The following is a 17,860-nucleotide window of genomic DNA, read 5'->3' as shown; positions in this document are numbered from 1 at the left end:
CCCCTGTTCACAATTTTCTAACGACTCGCATTTTTCTTGGACTTTTTTCCCCTGGTGATCTCGCCACGAGACGTTACAATGTGGCGAAAAGTGCGTGATCGAGGCGAAATCTGTTCTCTGAACGCGATCGACCGCTGTAAAAGGCACCCGTCATGACCGGAAAGACTAGTCGACTTAGAAAACTCTCCCCTGTTTCGCGATTCGGAGACACATTTTCCATTTCTAACGTTCGATCTATCGCAACTTCTGTTTCTTAAACGCTGCACGTCTACCTTTTACGAAAATGAAACGCAGCCATCGAACACTTGCGACACTTCTCTCGTCAAGCCTTAGGAAAAAGCCTGACACAGAATGGTAGAAATCTAAAGAAGACAAGTGAAACTGTTCATGAAGATTCGCCTTAAAAAATACAGAGATTCTTTAGCAATGCAACTGTTACGGCTTCTTCGATCTCATACGCGTAAAACACTACATGTTATTAGCTCTCTGAGAAGAGACGTTGCGAGATGCTTAGCTAATGTCTTTTCGTACTTCCGACAAACTTTCCTTTGCTGCATAGATATTCTCTAACATGGTGCCTAGGAAATTTCACCGAAATTATTTCTCGTTAATTTCTTCCTTCGTGCCGTTTCGTCACTTATAGCATGAATTATGGTTTCCATTCAACGAAGGCATTTGCCAGAAATGGTTAGTTTTAATTCTTCAGACTTGTCGAAGGGACAAACAGTTTATATAATTAGAATTCCTACTACTGAGAATATCTGTTGCTCTCTCTCTTCACGCAGTATATCTAACATTCCTAATAATATTGTAAATTTCATAGTAATAAAATAATTTATATTCAAATTCTGATAAGGCAAGAGATTAAAATGAAAATGTAATGAGCTCTCAAATTTGCTGTGTCTCAAATAGCTTGTACAGGACACGATACACTTTACTGCCACTATTGTCGTTGTACCGTACGCTCGACCCTTTTGCACCCTTGCAAAGATGATTCACCGACGACACGTGATGGTTCAGGACACCTTGTAGATCTGGAAGGACGTCGCGAGAGAATTTAGGCCAGACCCCGAGTGTCAGTGGGAGATAAAGATCGTTGCCAGGGTCATTAGCAATTCAAACGGCTTCCGGTCTCCAAGCTGGTATCGTGTACGCGAGAAAGAAGGTGTTGCCTCCGGTAAACACGAGTTGCTTGAACTCTGAATCGCTTGAAAGAAGCCTAAGTAGTTGCGCGCCTGAACGTTACGTGGCTTTAACTCCTTCCAGCTGGGGAATATATCCAACGTAGCTGAGCTGCCACGCATGCAACGATGTGCATCCGATCCGCAAAACTGCCTCGAATAAACGAAAAGAGGAAATTCAAGTTTTCTATGATTCGACACGTTTCTTCGAAATTTCACGTGGCGGCTTAATTGTCGACGTGCACGTCGCGGCGATCCAACGATTCCTTCGATACGCTGCTCTGAGCATTCGCCAGGATAGATAGCCTGGGATCGAAATGTTCGTTTCGACATGGTTCTAACTTGGATTCTATCTTCGTTGTTTGCTAATCAGGAGAGATTCGTACAGAGTACCGCTCTCTGTTCTTGTCTAGTTAGCGGTGCTTACAGTTATGTTTTGGTGATTCTAGTAATTATATCAACTTCCCACTTTTCGTATCAAAGGGAACAATTTATCAACGATTTTCTATTATAGTAGTCAAAAGAAGCTCGGAGCTAAACTATTTTCTAAATCCTTGACATCGAATAATATCTTTGATATCCTTGTGACGTAACTATGGCATGAGAAATACTGGACGTGCCAGAAACGTGTCATGTATTGTCAACGTTTCATTTAATCGAAAGTAGAAACGGGCTCGACATGATACGATTACTAATACAGATAGAAGAGAGAAAGAGAGAGAAACGACTCAGTTAACAGCTGATTATTACAATTCCAGTCTATCAGATGACAACTACACGTAAATCAGCGCAAGAATGCAGTTAGATTCGTTTATTGAAAGAAATTTATTGCGATAAGAGGCGGCTTGCTCCGTTGCGGAAGGCGAATCGCTTGACTCCAACCGGTTCGATGGTACCTTTCCTCGTTGTGTAATTACACAAGCACGTCTGTACAACAGTTGATTTTTTATTGAATGGTGAAACCTATAAACGGAGAGATCGAATTTCTCGTAACGTATGCGCCGCGCACTCGCTCACCAATGCACCTGTGCACAGGAATGACACAGTGTTTACAATTGGTCGAGGAACTTCTTATTGCGTGGTCGCGCGAATCGAGAGAAAGAGAGAAGGAACGATAGACTCCGGGGCAAGACGAATTGACATTTCCTACGCGCCGACAGGATCTCCTTTTTTCTTTGCCCTCGCTCGTAACGTGGAATGTAAAGATGTGATTGGTATATAATGCGACTTTGAATTGCATCGTAAATCGTGCAACATGGCATAGCATTCGTAAGTGCTACTCAATTCTCGGAGACTCGCTGAATCCTCAGCTTGGAGTCTTCGAAAATACGCCACTTTGTTGCCTCAGTTACAATTCCTCGAGTTTATTTCACGGAACAGAGTTTTCAAATTGTGACACAAGTGGAACGATGGACATGGGGTCGCAGTGAAAGTTTTCCAGTAAACGTGGGCTCATCGAAGGCGGAAAAAACATTGGGAAGGTGCAAAACCGGTAACAAATTGTTGTTTGCCTCTTTTGTCACGAGCGAAGTGACGACATCGTGCACGAACCGCGACGTTGCGTACTTTCTTACAATGGTCTAGCTCTAGCTGGCCGGAAGAAGTCGCCGTCTTCGAAGCCTTTATACCGATGCTTTTTTAAAACACGCATGTTCCGACAATCCCTCGCAATAATGGTCAATTATATTCCCATTCTCATCGCCCAACGTGTGACTAGCGAGTTTAATGAATTTAATTATACTCGTCGATCTGTTCTCCTAGCGACAAACGTTAACGACGATTACTGACAAATGTAGAATTGTCTCTTCCGAATTTCGCAGCCAACTTTGTACGATACCTTTACCTTTTCTTCGTGTTATCTTCTTTATGAAGAAAATACAATCAGAGTAAGTAGGAAGTATGGTCTACGCCCACTAAATGACTTCAGTATTCAGTAAATCTGATTAATGGACAAATGTAAGTTGTATCTCGACTCAAATTATACAGCTGTAAATCTTTTCTCTGAATTGCAAATTCTCTTTAGGAATACTTAATGTATCCTGGACCATTCATCACTGGAAGAAAGTTTTCGTTCAATTTCGTGTCTGTCTTTGAATACGAATAATTCGAACGAGATGTTTTATAAACATTCTCGCGCTGCACCTGTTAAACATCAAGGGCAAGTATGTAATTGATGATCGATCTATCATTCGTAATTGAGTGCGATCAATTTTCAACAGTAGCTCTAGAAATCGTGATATATCGTTAGTACTGTAATCTGTTTCTTTTGGAGCTTTCTATCGCGAATTAAATACGTTACATTCCTTAGTAATGTAATATTTCTTTTAACTCCATTATCTGCAGTAATGACTTCCCTTTCGTTGTGACAGTAATTCATCGACGGCTCGATAAATCTTCGATTAATTTTCGAATTATGCGAGGAATTTATATCGCTGTTGAATTTCAACGAAACTTCCACGATTTTTCGTACCATTAAAAAAGTGGATCAAATACTGTATTCTGCTTAAAATTCATTTAATCCAACCGGCTAACACGAGCCGTGAAGCTATGTACGGCCAATAAATTCCTGTCTTATTCAGGGAGACATTTATGAGGTTGAAATTTATTACAAGTGTATTCCAGATCTCGGGTACTAAAACAGTGCTAAAAAGGTAACAGCCTGTAAAATTGTGCGTCATAGAAACGCGAAATAAATAAATATTATCTGGTATCGTGTGCTTCTTGTGCAACGTTCGTCAAAGGTAAAAGAGAAACGAACAAAGAAGGCGAAGAAAATATGTCACGATGAATTCCATGTGACGTGCATAAGCTTCTTTCACGGTTGAACAGAAACGGAATTGAATCGCACCTTTTTTCTTGAAAGCCTCTTTTCTTTGCTCTTGAAATGGCTACACACAAGCGGTCGAACCGCAAGCGATCGCCCAAGACCAATTAACGACGATCGACTTGGAAATTCTAACGGCATGATACTATGTAATGTAACGAGGCAACCTCGGGCAACGCCTAGTGTAAATTACGTTTCCAGTGAGTGGTCATATATGCTGGCCAATGCCTCCTTCTTCTTTTCTTTCTCGCCGCAGAAGAGAAGATATCGATGGCCTATCATCAGCGTAGACAGTTTTCGATCGTCCCTGATAAAGTGCCGATGGATAACGACCTCGTTTTTGTAGATATACCTCACAGTCTTTGGAAAAATATAATTTCGTTAAGAATGTTTACAAAAAGGTTTGCTTTCGTTGTAAAATCAGTAAGATTTTTTTTTAATTTGTATATTTTCATAAAATGTACGGCTCAAAAATTTTGTACAAAAAATAATTGCCTGATCAGTGGTCAAAGAAGGTTTCACCTTCGTTATGGAGTCGTTGAGTCTGTTTCTTAATCATATGTTTTCTTGAATCTTTGCGAGAAGGAAACAATTTCTCTGTATGGAAATGAAGAAAAAATAAAAAAGTGATCTGCATCGAGGAAAAAGGGGAAGTGTAAATCGAAAATAAAGAAATTAAAACGTCCCCCGGAGGCGCTCGATGCCTCATTCTCTTTTGCTCGAGCAACAGCTGTAAGAATATCGCTGCGCCACTGATCTCAGAGGTAAAATGATAGGACTGATCGATTGACTGGACCGACGTTCGCGGTGAGCGTAATAAAATTCAATACTTGGGTACGTGGTCTGTGTCTTCCAATGGATTCGTCTCTATCCGAATCGCTTTGCTGCCTTTTTTATGGAGTAAATTATAAATTACAAAAAGGGGGACAAATTGTCAAAGAGTAAAACTATTTTCGTATAAAAATTAGCTAATTTTTGCCACTATATAGAGCCATTCTTTAGCATGAGATAATATGAGCAGTGGACGAGGAATAGATGGCGATACAAGAAGATTTCGGTGTAACGGTTATTCGAAGCATCAGACAACGGTTTTTAAAATATCCGACGATACATGACAGTTGACAAGATTACAAGCTATTGTTGCGCCCTGTTTCACAACTGCCAGAGTTCTTATCGCGAGCTGTTTCTTTATAACTTTGATAACCTCTATTTAGGAATACTGTTGAGTGTTTCATAACAGGAATGATTTGAATATGACGTACAAAACTCGAGAGGTATACAAATGTTTTGTGTTTTAATTATGCATATTGGTAAAGAATAAGTAAGTTCGCTGAATCGGGAAATTGATTGGATTCGAGGTATTTCGGCAGAAAGCTGCTGCTTAGAACACCGGAACCAGTTGAATTAATACACGGTTTATTTCATGGCGAATAATGGCTACTTTTATATGGACTCTTTCATTTTATCTCATAAGTCTCGTAAATGTAAAATTTATTCTTCTGTTCGAACCATTCAGGTTTACCATTTAATTGGTTTTAGGTTTACCATTAATTTGCGATTTAAAATTGTATGAAACACACGCGAGTCATACGAATTTTCTATTTCCTTTTTGATCGGCTTCAGGGTTCGTCACTTACTTTCAGTATTAATATTTAAATGATCCTTAATAATGCGAATTAAAGATGCGAAATCAGGATTGCGTGATCTAATTTCATGGTTCGATACGATTTAACTTTTTTGTGGTGGTAGAAAATCGTGGTTGAAACATGAATCGAGATGAAGTATTCGTTTGATGCAACGTTACCTGAACCAATTATTAATCTAATCATGCCATCGAAACATTCCTTTCTCCTCGGACCAAATATTTCAGGTAACTGTTGCTCATACATTCCTAATGAGTAATTAGAGTTATTACAAGATTGATTAACCTATTAACCCAATCTAGAAACAGTTCAGTGATTATCAGAGAAGCGCAATACGCGTTTCATCAAGGGATCGCGCGGATTCAAATGTTAGAAAAGAAGGATGCAAAGAAAAAAGAGAAGCAAAGAAAAAGAGGAAACAATTAGAGATAAATAAGACAGACTTCTAACTATCAAAAGCCTCACTAAATTTTAATCAAAGTATAGAACTTTCTCTTATACCTAATGCATATGTACTTCCCAGCTCCTCGATTATTCATATACTCTTTTGATTAACAGCGTTGAGACACAAAGAAATGTAAAAGAATAAATAATATCAGGTTTTTCAAATATCTAGGTTTGCAATTCTAAGATTTCAAAACGAAATTGCATACACCTAATCGCAACTTGATCGTCGGCAATCCAACCGAAGTAAACGATCGCAGAACCGTCGCGCAAATTATCTCACAAATGAACGTAAAACCAGTAAACGCATCAGTGGACGTAAATGACAGAACGACAAGAAAATGAGAAAATCGTAGGAACATCCAGTTCGTTTCAGGAATGATTGATCAACCCTATACACGTCTTTGCTAGCCGGAATATTAGGCTGAAGGTTAAAACTCATCCTAACGGAGCTATCAGGTATATTATGTCAAGCTCGGGGCTATGATTCCGTTTTTCTACGCTGTAGCGACACGCGTAGACATTTCCCCCGGGACGTCGTTATCCAGGATCGTCTTTTCTCGAGGAAATCGTGGGTTTGCTTTCCGCTACCCACGCATTATCGCGGTGGAATGCGATGTCTGTCGTTGGTGTTGGACGCACGGCCCCAGGCTTGCCTTTCCTCGTCGTTATCCCTCGTGGACCGCTTATTACAGCCGCGTACCGATTTCCACACGTGCGATCGCGTTACTTCACCTAGGCAGCGTGTCTGCGATTAATTGCGCAAGTTCCGAACACAGCCGCCGACCTTCGAGGATCTCGGCAGTTTCGTTCTGCTACCATGCACGGGATAACGAATGCAAAACCTCCTTCAGATTAGTCAAATTACTTCGCTTCAAATTTGTTTTCATACTAATCGAGTTACTTGGTCTGAAGAAAAGTATCATGTTGTACATGTAGCAAACATGTGTTAGATTACTCGTCGTCAAGTAGCTTGATGAATGAGGATAAGCATAGAAACCTCGAAGGATTTTTGTTCAAGAATTGATAAAGTTGTCTTTATTTCGAATCGGGTAATTTGAATAATTTCAACGAACCTTAAAGCAATTAGCTCTCCGCGATAGAGCGGGCATAGTGTTGTGAAGATCGTTAATTTATCTGTTGAATGACTGTTCTAATGAATACGATTGAATAATTAAAGCTGTACAGTGACAAGTAACAGCGTGGAAGTGTTTTGTGTTTGAACCAGAGGTAAAACGAGAAGATTGGAAGACAGACTTCAATTAAGTTCATTAGATGGATGAAGACGACTTAATGGAGATTTTTAAATATTCCTGAATCTTGTAGTAGTTGAGTTAGGGAACGAATTAGAAGTTTAAAATATATTTGCCATTAATTACGAGATTCGTATACTGTAGAATTAATCGTTACTTGATCTATTCAAATAAAATTAACCTACATCCATAGAATTCCATAGAATATTGCTGGAACATATATCTATATGTGTTTGAGCATTTATTATAACATATTGAACGCAATGCTTTTGTAGAGTAAAGTAAAAGAACTGAACGAATGGTAATTAGTTCTGTACGAGTTGCTTTTTACTCGTACAGTGCAAAATTACTCGTAAATATGTACAGATCTACACTATATGAGTATTTTAAAATGCAGATTGATGCAAGTAACGGTTACAAAACATACTTTCTGTCTGTATACTTTCTGAAAGAAAGATGTAATTAAATGATAAAATGGAAGTCGATCAACCGTGATTTGCCACACAAATTTTTAATTTTCTCTTATCTTTTTTTTTATGTACAGAATGTGCTGCTTTATAGAAAGATCGATTCTAGTAAAAACAATGATTACGTTGTTAATCTCGTTACGTTATATGAATTTAATTATATATAAATAATTAATTATATAATAAACGAAATAGAAAGATAGAAATGTTAGATTAAAAAGATTTTACTCACCATTCTGATGTATGTGCTAATCATCTCTGTCAGCTGTGGTGCTCGATTTGTATGTAAGGGTAGCCTGACTCCAGATGCAATTTGCATTATACATACTCCAACCCTGGGAGAACTCACTGACACAATATCCTCTAGAGGTAATGTCTCCAAAATGATCAAATCACCATTCGGGGTACGTTTTATGAGTCGAAGACCATGATGGGACACTGCCACATGTTGGGTTTCCGGATGTTGAGGGCCAATCTGCATAGAATATCATTAAACTAAATTACTAGCTAATTAAACGGATTAAAATAAATTTCAGTTAACATAGTAGACAAAAATGATACAAATGACAAGAAAACATTCTAATATCTTTCAACGATCATACTATTTCACTCTATAGCACCTCAGACTTCAGCAAACAACGAAACCTTTGTGCTCCAACAATCGGCCGAACGATTCTAATTCAACCGATACATTTTCTTCTCGTGACTTTCCATTCGGGAATGCCACGTGTGATTAGCCATGTATAAACATCATGCACGATAATTATTATGTGCAACTAGCCGAAGCTAAAAAGTGCGAAGCGAATGCACCAGACTTTCTGTTCATTCCGGTTCGTAGTAAATCGCGAGAGAAATAGTTTACTCACCGATACTGGGAATATCCTGGCAAAGTACAGTGGCCATTGTTTGGCCATATCAACGACGTTTTTCTTTATGGTAATCTTGTGCTGAGTGCTCTGCAGGTTGTCCAAGTTGATACCATAATTATCCAACATCTTGAGCATATTCTGTCTATCCTCTTTTGTAATTCGAATACTAGATGTAGCAAGAACGTCGTAAGCTACTTGACAAAATACTAGATGAAGTGCCAGAGGGCTGTTTAAGGTTTCGTTAGGGGCGAACACCTCTTTCTTTACCCTCAACGTCCATGTGACTCTGTTGTACGTAAAATGAGCCGTGGATGTTTGAGGATAGAGCTTCGTGTTGACGACTTCTTGAACCTTTTCTATCTCTGGCTTCTCTGCCGGTGGCATTACTGGTCTGAGGAATTCGGGCCATTCCTCGATTTCAATCCTTTCCATTTTATCAGTACGATGAGTCGAGGCGACGCTGGATCTTCTGTCCACGTCACGATCCAATTTTTTGAAACTTTGTCGAACAGCAGCGAAAGATTCCCGCGTATTTGGCATCAGGCCAAAGTCTCGCGACGATGGCATGCCAAAGCTGTCTCTCGACTTTGGAGAAACGTCTCTGGTCATCCCAAAGGGGTCTCGCTTAGAACTCGTGTTTTCGAATATGTCTCTGGCGTATTTGGGATCGAAGATGTCGGAATTCAAATCGCGACGAGAGTCGAAGTCGGAACTTCTGTCTCTGGCAGAACTGGCTAGGTCAGTGCTATCCTTTCCATAAAAGTCTTTGGACTTCTGATCTTGGGACCTGGACTTATCAAAGTCGTTTCTGTATTCGTGAGTTTCTCTCAGATGCTGTTGGGATGCGAATATGTCTCTGCTTTGACTAAACATGTCGCGTTGAGTCTTGGAAAAATGTTCGAAAGCCTCCGAGTCGGGGGATGTTCTGAAGGAATCGCGAGCTTTTGGTTCCACTGGCGCTGGAGGCGATCTGGGCTGTGGTACTCCGGATTGACTGATTCAGGAGAATATTTGAATAAAATTAATTCTGTATATTTTAAAAATTATAAATATTTGAAATTGGATTTAAGAAAATCGTAAAATCTTAACTTGGTGCTGCAAAGGATGTTAAATTTTTGTATACTGAAAAGACCAGTCGATAAAGGCAGAAATGTTGAGTTTCAAGTGTGAGGCAATATGTTAATAAATACCGCATAGTAAAAAAAAAAGAAAAGAATACCTATTGCTATACATGCTTCCACCTCGGGGACTAGGGGGTTGCGGAGGTGTCACCGGAAGCGGAGGTGGGACAGGTCTCTCCATTCTTTCTATTTGCGTCCTGACAACTTGCGCTTGAGTCATCATGTCGGTCGTACCTTTCGAAGTGACGCTTTGCGTGTCATCAGCTGTCGATGCATAATCGTCCCAACGTCCTCCTTTAGCATGTCAAAGAATATTACCAAATCATGCTTATTCATTTTCTAATCATTAGAAGAATTTTTCAAAAAAATACCTAATTGTTGTTCAAGCAGAAGCTTTCTATTGTCCTCCAAGCGTTTCACTTTACCATCTTCGCGTGGAAGAGCTGGTTTCTCGGTGGTTTTCGTAGATCTCACGCTATGATTAGCTGTCACCTTTTCCAATCTTTGTCTCATCTCCGAGCTGAGCTTCAATTTTCCAATACTTCCTGGCGATGGCCTTTGTGCACCTACTTCTAACGCGGATCTGAAGAAATATCGATTGAACGTCAAGGCTGATTATTAAGTATAATAGAAAATTATATAATCAAGAAAAAGCCATCGTACTTTGACTTTTTCTTTTTCTTTTCCCCTTCCTCTTTGTATCCATTCTCGTGTTTCGTGACTGGAGGTGGTGCGTGATTCATCACAGTCTTCTCATTGTTCTCGACGATATTTTCAATTTCAAATTCTTCCCATTCTACGCCACCCTCTGTGCTTGGCTCACCGTCACCTTGATTGTATTCTTGATACTGTGGTGTAATTTTGCGTTGCTGTTGCTGTTGGCGCATTTTGAACTCTATGAAGCTGTCTTGACTTTGATTCTCGTTCGAATCACTCGGTGGAGGCCATCTAAGATGAACATACAAACGAATAATCAGCAAAACGAACGAGAAGAAAACAAAAATCGAATATTATCTTCGATTATGTAAAATTATTTAAATTATTCACCTCCATTTGCCAATTCGGACTGTCTTAGCTCTTCCGTAAGGATCGAGAAAAGGCCTCGATTCGGAAGGATCATGGGACTCCAAAGGTGGTGGCATAGGTGGCGGGGGTGGCACACCTTTGTTATTACTTGAGCTCGACAAATTACTGTCGACGCTGCTCTTACGATTTTTTAATTCACTCAACACGTTCGTGAAATTACTTTGTACATTGTTCTTGTTGGAATTAGGTCTCTTAGGATCCGTGACACCGGGTGACTTTTTATCACCAATTTTTCTGTCGACGCTAACTTTTCTCACCGCGTATTCCACACTGGTCTTCCTGACGATTTCTGAATTCTTTCGTGGTGGACTTTGAGATCGATGAATTTGAGCTTTCACCGTCATCTCTTGTCGCTGATTGTTCGTCGACGATTGTGGCGTTCCTTGTTTCTCTGTCGACCAAAGTTCGCCATCTTCTGGTTCTCTAAACGATACCTAGCAATTTCAAATGCCATTCTGTAATTCTTCTTTCTTCCATTACTCGAGTAGATCTATGTTACAATTTTTTTAGACAGTTCCCAATTAAGTTAACGATCATTTATAAAGTATTATACAACGTAATTATAAACATGCTCGAAATGATCTTATTTGTGGTGCTTATGTACAGTGCTGTGAAAAATTGTAGACTCGTACGAATCTCGTGCATTTCCAGTCCAATATTTCTTTGCTGATAATATCTTTCACGTAAGAGAAAGGTGAATGCAACTCGAGAATTGCAAAGGAAAGTGACTCATCATCGGATGGATTTTATCTCCTTTTTAGACCAACGTAATACGACCTTCTAATATGAGTAGCAAGTAATTATAGACTAGTTGCTTCTATTAAACTACGTTGGTCATTAACCACTTGAAGAATAATCAAATATAATAACTATCCTTCGTAATGCGTTATTATTGTACTCGAGCAACGAGAGTTTCTTGAACCCACGTCCTCTCACACCACTGTACCACTCGACTTAATCAAATTTTTCCCACAACCAATTAATTTCTTTTAACATATGTTACAACATTTAGAGATACATTGATCTATCAACAAATCGTTCAACACTATGACGACCGGCTAGTTTCGAGCGTAACTTTCACCAGTGACCGGCTATTTCCACCAAGAATGAACGAAATATGATTTTTTTATTATCTCGAATATGTTGAGAATAGGAAGCTGAAAGTAACAAATAAATAAATAAATCTGTTAACGTCGATTACTTAACTAAAAATGAACGTTTCACGCGTAAAAAGATCGATTTAGTCTAACACGCGGTATAATTCTGAGAAATTGAAATAGTAAACAATGAAAGCGAGAAAAAAGATAAAAAATTATTTTTTTAGTTCGAAACAATTTTAATATTGGAATGACGCAAATATGACGCACGAATTAGGTATTGATAGCTGAGATTCTCAGAAAGCAAAATAATCATGTTAAATTTCTCAATATATAAGTGACATATTTTCACGAATTCCATAAATTCGAAGGCAAATTTTAGGAAATTTACATTTGTAATATCATTCATTTTTGTTAAACTTTTTAATTTATTGGGTTGATTAGAATTATCAATCACGACGCAATTGTTGCGTCACCAGTCGTCATAGTGTTTAAGTATCGTCGAAGTTATCACTGGCGTGAATCGATCGACTGTTTTATTCGTTAGATGAAATCAGTAGGTACCTTGGAGTAGCGTCCAATAGAATCATTAGGCCCCATTTGGGCACCGTTTTGAGGGGCTGGGGGGACAAGATTCATACTGGAGGGGCCTGCGGACAACGCCGTGCCCTGGAAACACACACCCATGCCGCGATGCGGCTCAGAAGCCCACAGGATCGTCCCAGAGGGACATGATTGTCTATTGGTGAGTGATCGCAAACACTGAAGCTGTTTGTGCAGTGTTGCGCAACACCGGTCGTGTTAGTACTTAGTTATGTGATCGTGAAAGTGACGCACGAAAATGACGGCTATCCATTCGCTGTGATGACATTTAACATGCAATTCTCAGCTTATATAGATGTTACGACATCCGTCAGAAATATTGTGCGATAAGGTAACGCTGTGTTGGGCCAAGATTTAAGTAAGTATCAAAGTTTGTCTGTACAGAGAGTGTGTAATCTTGTGTTCGAGATATATTTCATTTCTATTTTCACGATTATTTTCTGGGACAAGTCTACTTGTGGTACCTGAGTATTATATTTGAAGATACACTTATACATGCAGTAAGCATTAATACAAAATTAATTTTCACGAGGGAATCGTCATTTTTATTACTAAATTAAACCAATAATACTGATTGAATTTCGATACTATTTTCAACGGAAATCAAGTTTATATAAAATTAACGATCCCACAGAGATAAGATGTCTATTTACACGCGTAAGAAATACCTTAGAAAATATCCATTCATTGCCCCAGAAAATAATCGAAAAGATCTTTCGTGTCCCAACATGTGTCATTATTAGACAACAGTAATTTATCAGACAATTTCTCACCGGTTGTTGCGACGAGTTCTGAGGGCTCTGTACCAGCAGCTGTTGAAGGGCCTGATTTTGTGCCAGCAATTGCTGCTGAATCTGCATATTCTGCGCCATGGCACTCTGCAGGAACGCTCGTTGCAGATTCTGCTGATAAGCCATCATGTCGTTGCTCTGATTAGGCGGTGAATTTGGATACTGAGGAAGACTCAGTCCTTGCATACTGTAAATCGGTATTGGCATGAATCCAGGACCCATGTTCATGTTGGTACTCTGCGCTGGTGGCACTTGTTGAGGTGTACTGAACATTGGCATCATCATAGGCGGCGACATCATTCCTGGTGTAATGGCACCAAAGTTAAAATTCGTGTTCTGATTCGGTATATCCATATTACCCCCGCCTTTGATCTTCCCAGACAATTCTTTCGCTGTGATGACTTCATTTTCATTCCTCTTTATGATCGATTCGATGAAATCTTCCACAGTTTTGAGTTCTTTTACTTGGCTGTCGAGCTTCTCTAAATTCTCAAGGATTATGGCATCACTCTGGGACCTGTCACCCTTTGTGCCTTTAATACTAGCCGCCAAGCTTCTGGCGTCAGACAACTCGTCCAAGTTTCCATCCAGAACTGGCATAAACAACTCGTCTAAGAACTGATCCACGTCCGACGCTTGACTAGGTACCCTGACTCGTCTCACGTGCGATGCCAAGGAAGGAGCTTCGCTTGTGTCAGACATGGCCGAGGATTTTACGCCGTATTCACTCTTCTCGATGTATGCACGACTCGACTGACTGCCGGGCAGCGCTCGTTTACCTTTAAAATAGAGGGATACTTTCCTTTACTTGTTCTAAGCAGAAGATATTCTGCTGTTAGGTAAATGTAGCGGCACATGAGTAAGAGGTCAATTCAAATCGCGGAAAATAAATAAGTGGACGCAATCGCAAGGAAATGAGTTACAGTCAGTTGTCGATCAGTTATCAACCAGTTCTAATTAATCTAATTAACGAGTCATTACCGATCCTATTTTACGACTTATACACTGTCTTAGCGAATCGGTTAGTACGAGCGTCTTTGCGAACATCATCTGTATACTAATTTATTATTTTAAATATATTCGACTGATTCAACAACGAGCAATCTCGTCCTTTAAACCTCACGTACTAACTATCCCCCACGTAAGTATCAAGAAATGTAAATGTTGGACAAGTTTAAAACCAGAATTACTAGAAAATTCAAAATAACCAGTTCGTTATTTTGCATATAATTACAACGAAGTATAAATTTGCGACGGTGTATTTCTAAAGATTTAAATTATTTTTGTTAAAGTATATGGATGAAGACTTTTGCTTTGCTTCATATGGTTTTTCTTATATCTGCCACTCTGATTTCTTTGATACAAGTACTATATTTTAGTAGTCGATAGCTGTTAATGCAAATAATTTTTAATGCCTGCACTTACCAGGATATTGAGATTTGATGAACCTAGTTTGCGATCTAATGTAACTGCTTTTATCGTCTTCAGATCTGCCGGTCTGACTAACAGATTGAATATCGGGATACTCGAAGTCGATCGTTAAGTCTTCTTCTTCGATGTTTGGTTCTGTTGTCCTAGTTATTCTACTGTATTTCCTCTCTTGCGTGATTTCACTCCTTGACATATACTCCGCGTTACTGACAGCAGACGTTTCACCAATCCTTTCAAGACTGTGATAGCGTTCGTTCAATTTCGACGAGGATAAGCCAAGATTCGCTAGCTTCACTGGAGGAGATACCACTTCAGGTTGGAGTAGATTGTCCAAACTACGGCTACGTTGCTTCTCTTTTTCGAAGTATCTGTCGTTCAAAGCGGACTTTCGCGATAGACCAGTCTCCGTTGTGCTTTCCAACATAGCTTCGTGAGACTGTTTCCTCGCCTAAGCAATAAACGTTAAAAGTTCAGTAACAGAGTTGTAATAGATCGCAGTAATTTCTTTAATTAGAAATTTGAGAGCTATCAATTAATATAAAACGATCGTTTAGTTCTAGTTTAATAGGAGATCATAAAATACTATACTAAGTAAAGTATTATAATAAGTATAGCCATAAACAACTAAACTAAAATCTCATACAACGTAAACGCGTAACTGATTTCATGTTAACTAACATGACTTCGAGTCACGAGCCAATATAGAAGGTTAATAAATATATTGATTTTTGGTATCTCTTCGAGATTCATATTACTGGTCTTCCATAAATTTCCAATCTATAAAAGATCAGTATCAGATCAGTAAAAAGAATTTCCTTGGCTCGAAGCGATATCGTTCAATAATTTAGAGTAAATCAGGAACAAAATAAAATTTACCGATGGCTTCGTGACAGGAGGCTGTGGCGGAGGAACGGCCGGTCTTCTAGGCGATTGAATTTCTGGTTCGACAGGTTTATCCATAACCTTCGATACTGGTTTCCGCTCAAGGGGCTGGAAGGTTTTTAGAACCGGTGGTTCTATTTCCTGCTCCAGCTCGCGAATTATGTGCGCGTGCTAAATAAACCAGCGAGAATTTTATTATACCATCGAATACCAGGAAACTGATTACTAAAAGCACTCGGTCACTCACTTCACGCTTCTTGATGGGAGGAAAGCTGTTTTTTCGTTGTTCTAGGAACATGTGTTTAGCAGCAGGGAACGCTGGTGCTAGTTCCATTTCCGAAATTAAGTCCAGAACGTAGTCGAAACCGTTGGTTTCAGTTACAATGGCATCGGGACCGTCCAACTGGTTCCACAGAGTGATAGTCCATCCTGAATTATCAACGCCATGATTGTGAACAGCGAGATTGGCTAATTCTTCACAGGTTGTCCAGGAGTCCACTGCACAGGTCACTGTTTCGCCTGGAATTATTACTCGTTAATTCTAACAGTCTTAAAATATCTTGTAATTTAGTAAATTTCAAGTTTAACTTTACAAATCGATAACCTTCTTTTGTCTTCCATGGTAAAACCGCGATACTGAAACTTTATTTTCTATTTTCAAGAGTTGAGATTATAAATAAATTCAGAAACTTGTTCCTTTCAATTTCTTTTATTCAGGGTCAACTTACCATCATAAAATCCTACGCTCAGTGCCATGTTCACGCGATTTCTGTTCGCTCTCCATTCCAACACGCATGGAGGATAATTTCTTGGAACGTGTTGAACGATTTGTTGATTGTTACTCATTATTCTAAATATCGTTCTCTCTCCTTGCAGAAGTTTCCTTTGACAATAAGCTTTGTAGCCGTCATACGCATGATCAGATACATATTTTAGAAAATATTTGAATAGAGTGGGGCTGGGTTGAAAGGCTGACAAGCAATTCGATAACAACAGCCAGCCTCTCTCCTTATTAGCATCGTTTTCATTTTTCCACGTCTGATTGGCCAGTTGACATAGGATCTCGTCTCTCAGTTTCTCATTGACGATTCCTTTGTTCACGATATAATCACCTAATGCCTGTTCTCTTTTACCACTCAAGTTATTCTCATTCATGAAACGAAGAATCATTTTGAAAATCATCAATGAATCTGTATAATCTTGGTCTCGAGCTTTCGCCAGGAACGGTGTCTTTATTGGTTCTCGTTTCATACCGAAAATATGACTCTTGAAATAGATGTTAGTAAATTTGGAAAACTGATGCTGATCGATGTCGTTTGGCAGACTATAATTGTGATGCATGGGTATCACTTGACCGACAACTTTTAAAAGATTCCTTTCTGTATGCGTGGGCTGCCAATCTGTAATAATAGATATTGAAGTTTAATCATTAAAGTAAAATTAAATAAATTTAAATTTCATCAGCTCTTTTTTATTAACACTTGCTATTCATGGAATTGAAGTTAAAGCTATAACAGCAAATATAAAAAAGAACGAGTATCATACAATTATTTTAACTTCTATGTTTAGTCATTTTTATGTTTAATAAAATTAAGTGAATATTTTGATAAATACCGTCGAGTTTACTATAGATGAAGGCTAGTTCAGCCGGGATTTCTAAATGATTAACACCAGCCACAGCTCTAGAAGTCCTTTCTTGTTCTTCTCTTTGTTGTTTCGCTTTAGCTCGTTCCTTACTGGCACGTTCGATCTCTGCCCTCTTCGCCATTTCCTCTTTCAGCACTCGGAATTTCTCACGCTGTTTCTTCCCCCTGTATATCTTCTGCGCCATAAGTACACCTTTCTTTAACGCCTTGAACTTCTTCCTTTCGTGATAGCCACGATAAACAGCTTGGATCAACACCGTGCTTCGTGAGATGTTGAGGAATCTTCTTCTCGCGAGGAATCCTCTCGTGTACCTGCACTCATTATCAGACAATTCATAATTAAACATAATTATACAATATTATATCATCCTGCAACGGCTCACTAATTTTTATGTTCCAATTTCACTCTCGTTCCAGTGAACAAGAAGTCTTTCAATGTTTCATCAACTCGAGCATAAAATTAGCAATGATTCTTTTATTTTTTCTGAAACTTAAGAAACCGTCTTTTAAAAGAGAAAAAAG

At 39.0% G+C, this 17,860-nt stretch overlaps 2 protein-coding genes across 6 annotated transcripts in view; one reads left to right on the top strand and one right to left on the bottom strand.

Annotated features, from left to right (window-relative positions):
* The window catches only part of LOC126873304 (protein zerknuellt 1-like), a 171,640-nt gene that overhangs the window by 15,495 nt on the left and 138,285 nt on the right, over nt 1-17,860 (top strand). For 2 of the 4 annotated variants that reach the window (XM_050634032.1, XM_050634035.1), the window contains exon 1: nt 2,338-2,673. The exons of 1 other annotated variant lie outside the window; for it this stretch is intronic. The gene's annotated coding sequence lies outside the window, so the exon portion shown is untranslated. Of the gene's footprint in view, nt 1-2,337; nt 2,674-12,679; nt 12,947-17,860 lie in introns of those variants that run through there. One more of the 4 variants, XM_050634034.1, reaches the window with a different exon arrangement.
* Nucleotides 1-17,860, bottom strand: part of LOC126873297 (unconventional myosin-XV) — a 64,047-nt gene that overhangs the window by 22,464 nt on the left and 23,723 nt on the right. Inside the window, exons 14-26 of one of the 2 annotated variants that reach the window (XM_050634015.1) lie at nt 17,307-17,650; nt 16,421-17,092; nt 15,940-16,211; nt 15,687-15,863; nt 14,805-15,258; nt 13,362-14,158; nt 12,550-12,654; nt 10,850-11,322; nt 10,466-10,750; nt 10,174-10,385; nt 9,901-10,096; nt 8,679-9,675; nt 8,045-8,287 (exon numbers count right to left, since the gene is read on the bottom strand). In XM_050634015.1, the coding sequence (XP_050489972.1) occupies nt 8,045-8,287; nt 8,679-9,675; nt 9,901-10,096; nt 10,174-10,385; nt 10,466-10,750; nt 10,850-11,322; nt 12,550-12,654; nt 13,362-14,158; nt 14,805-15,258; nt 15,687-15,863; nt 15,940-16,211; nt 16,421-17,092; nt 17,307-17,650 (5,227 nt within the window). The remainder of the gene's footprint in view (nt 1-8,044; nt 8,288-8,678; nt 9,676-9,900; nt 10,097-10,173; nt 10,386-10,465; nt 10,751-10,849; nt 11,323-12,549; nt 12,655-13,361; nt 14,159-14,804; nt 15,259-15,686; nt 15,864-15,939; nt 16,212-16,420; nt 17,093-17,306; nt 17,651-17,860) is intronic. The other variant, XM_050634016.1, reaches the window with a different exon arrangement.

This window comes from Bombus huntii, chromosome 14 (assembly GCF_024542735.1).
Source record: "Bombus huntii isolate Logan2020A chromosome 14, iyBomHunt1.1, whole genome shotgun sequence".
Lineage (NCBI taxonomy): Eukaryota > Metazoa > Arthropoda > Insecta > Hymenoptera > Apidae > Bombus > Bombus huntii.
This window is presented reverse-complemented; position numbering and strand designations above follow the sequence as displayed.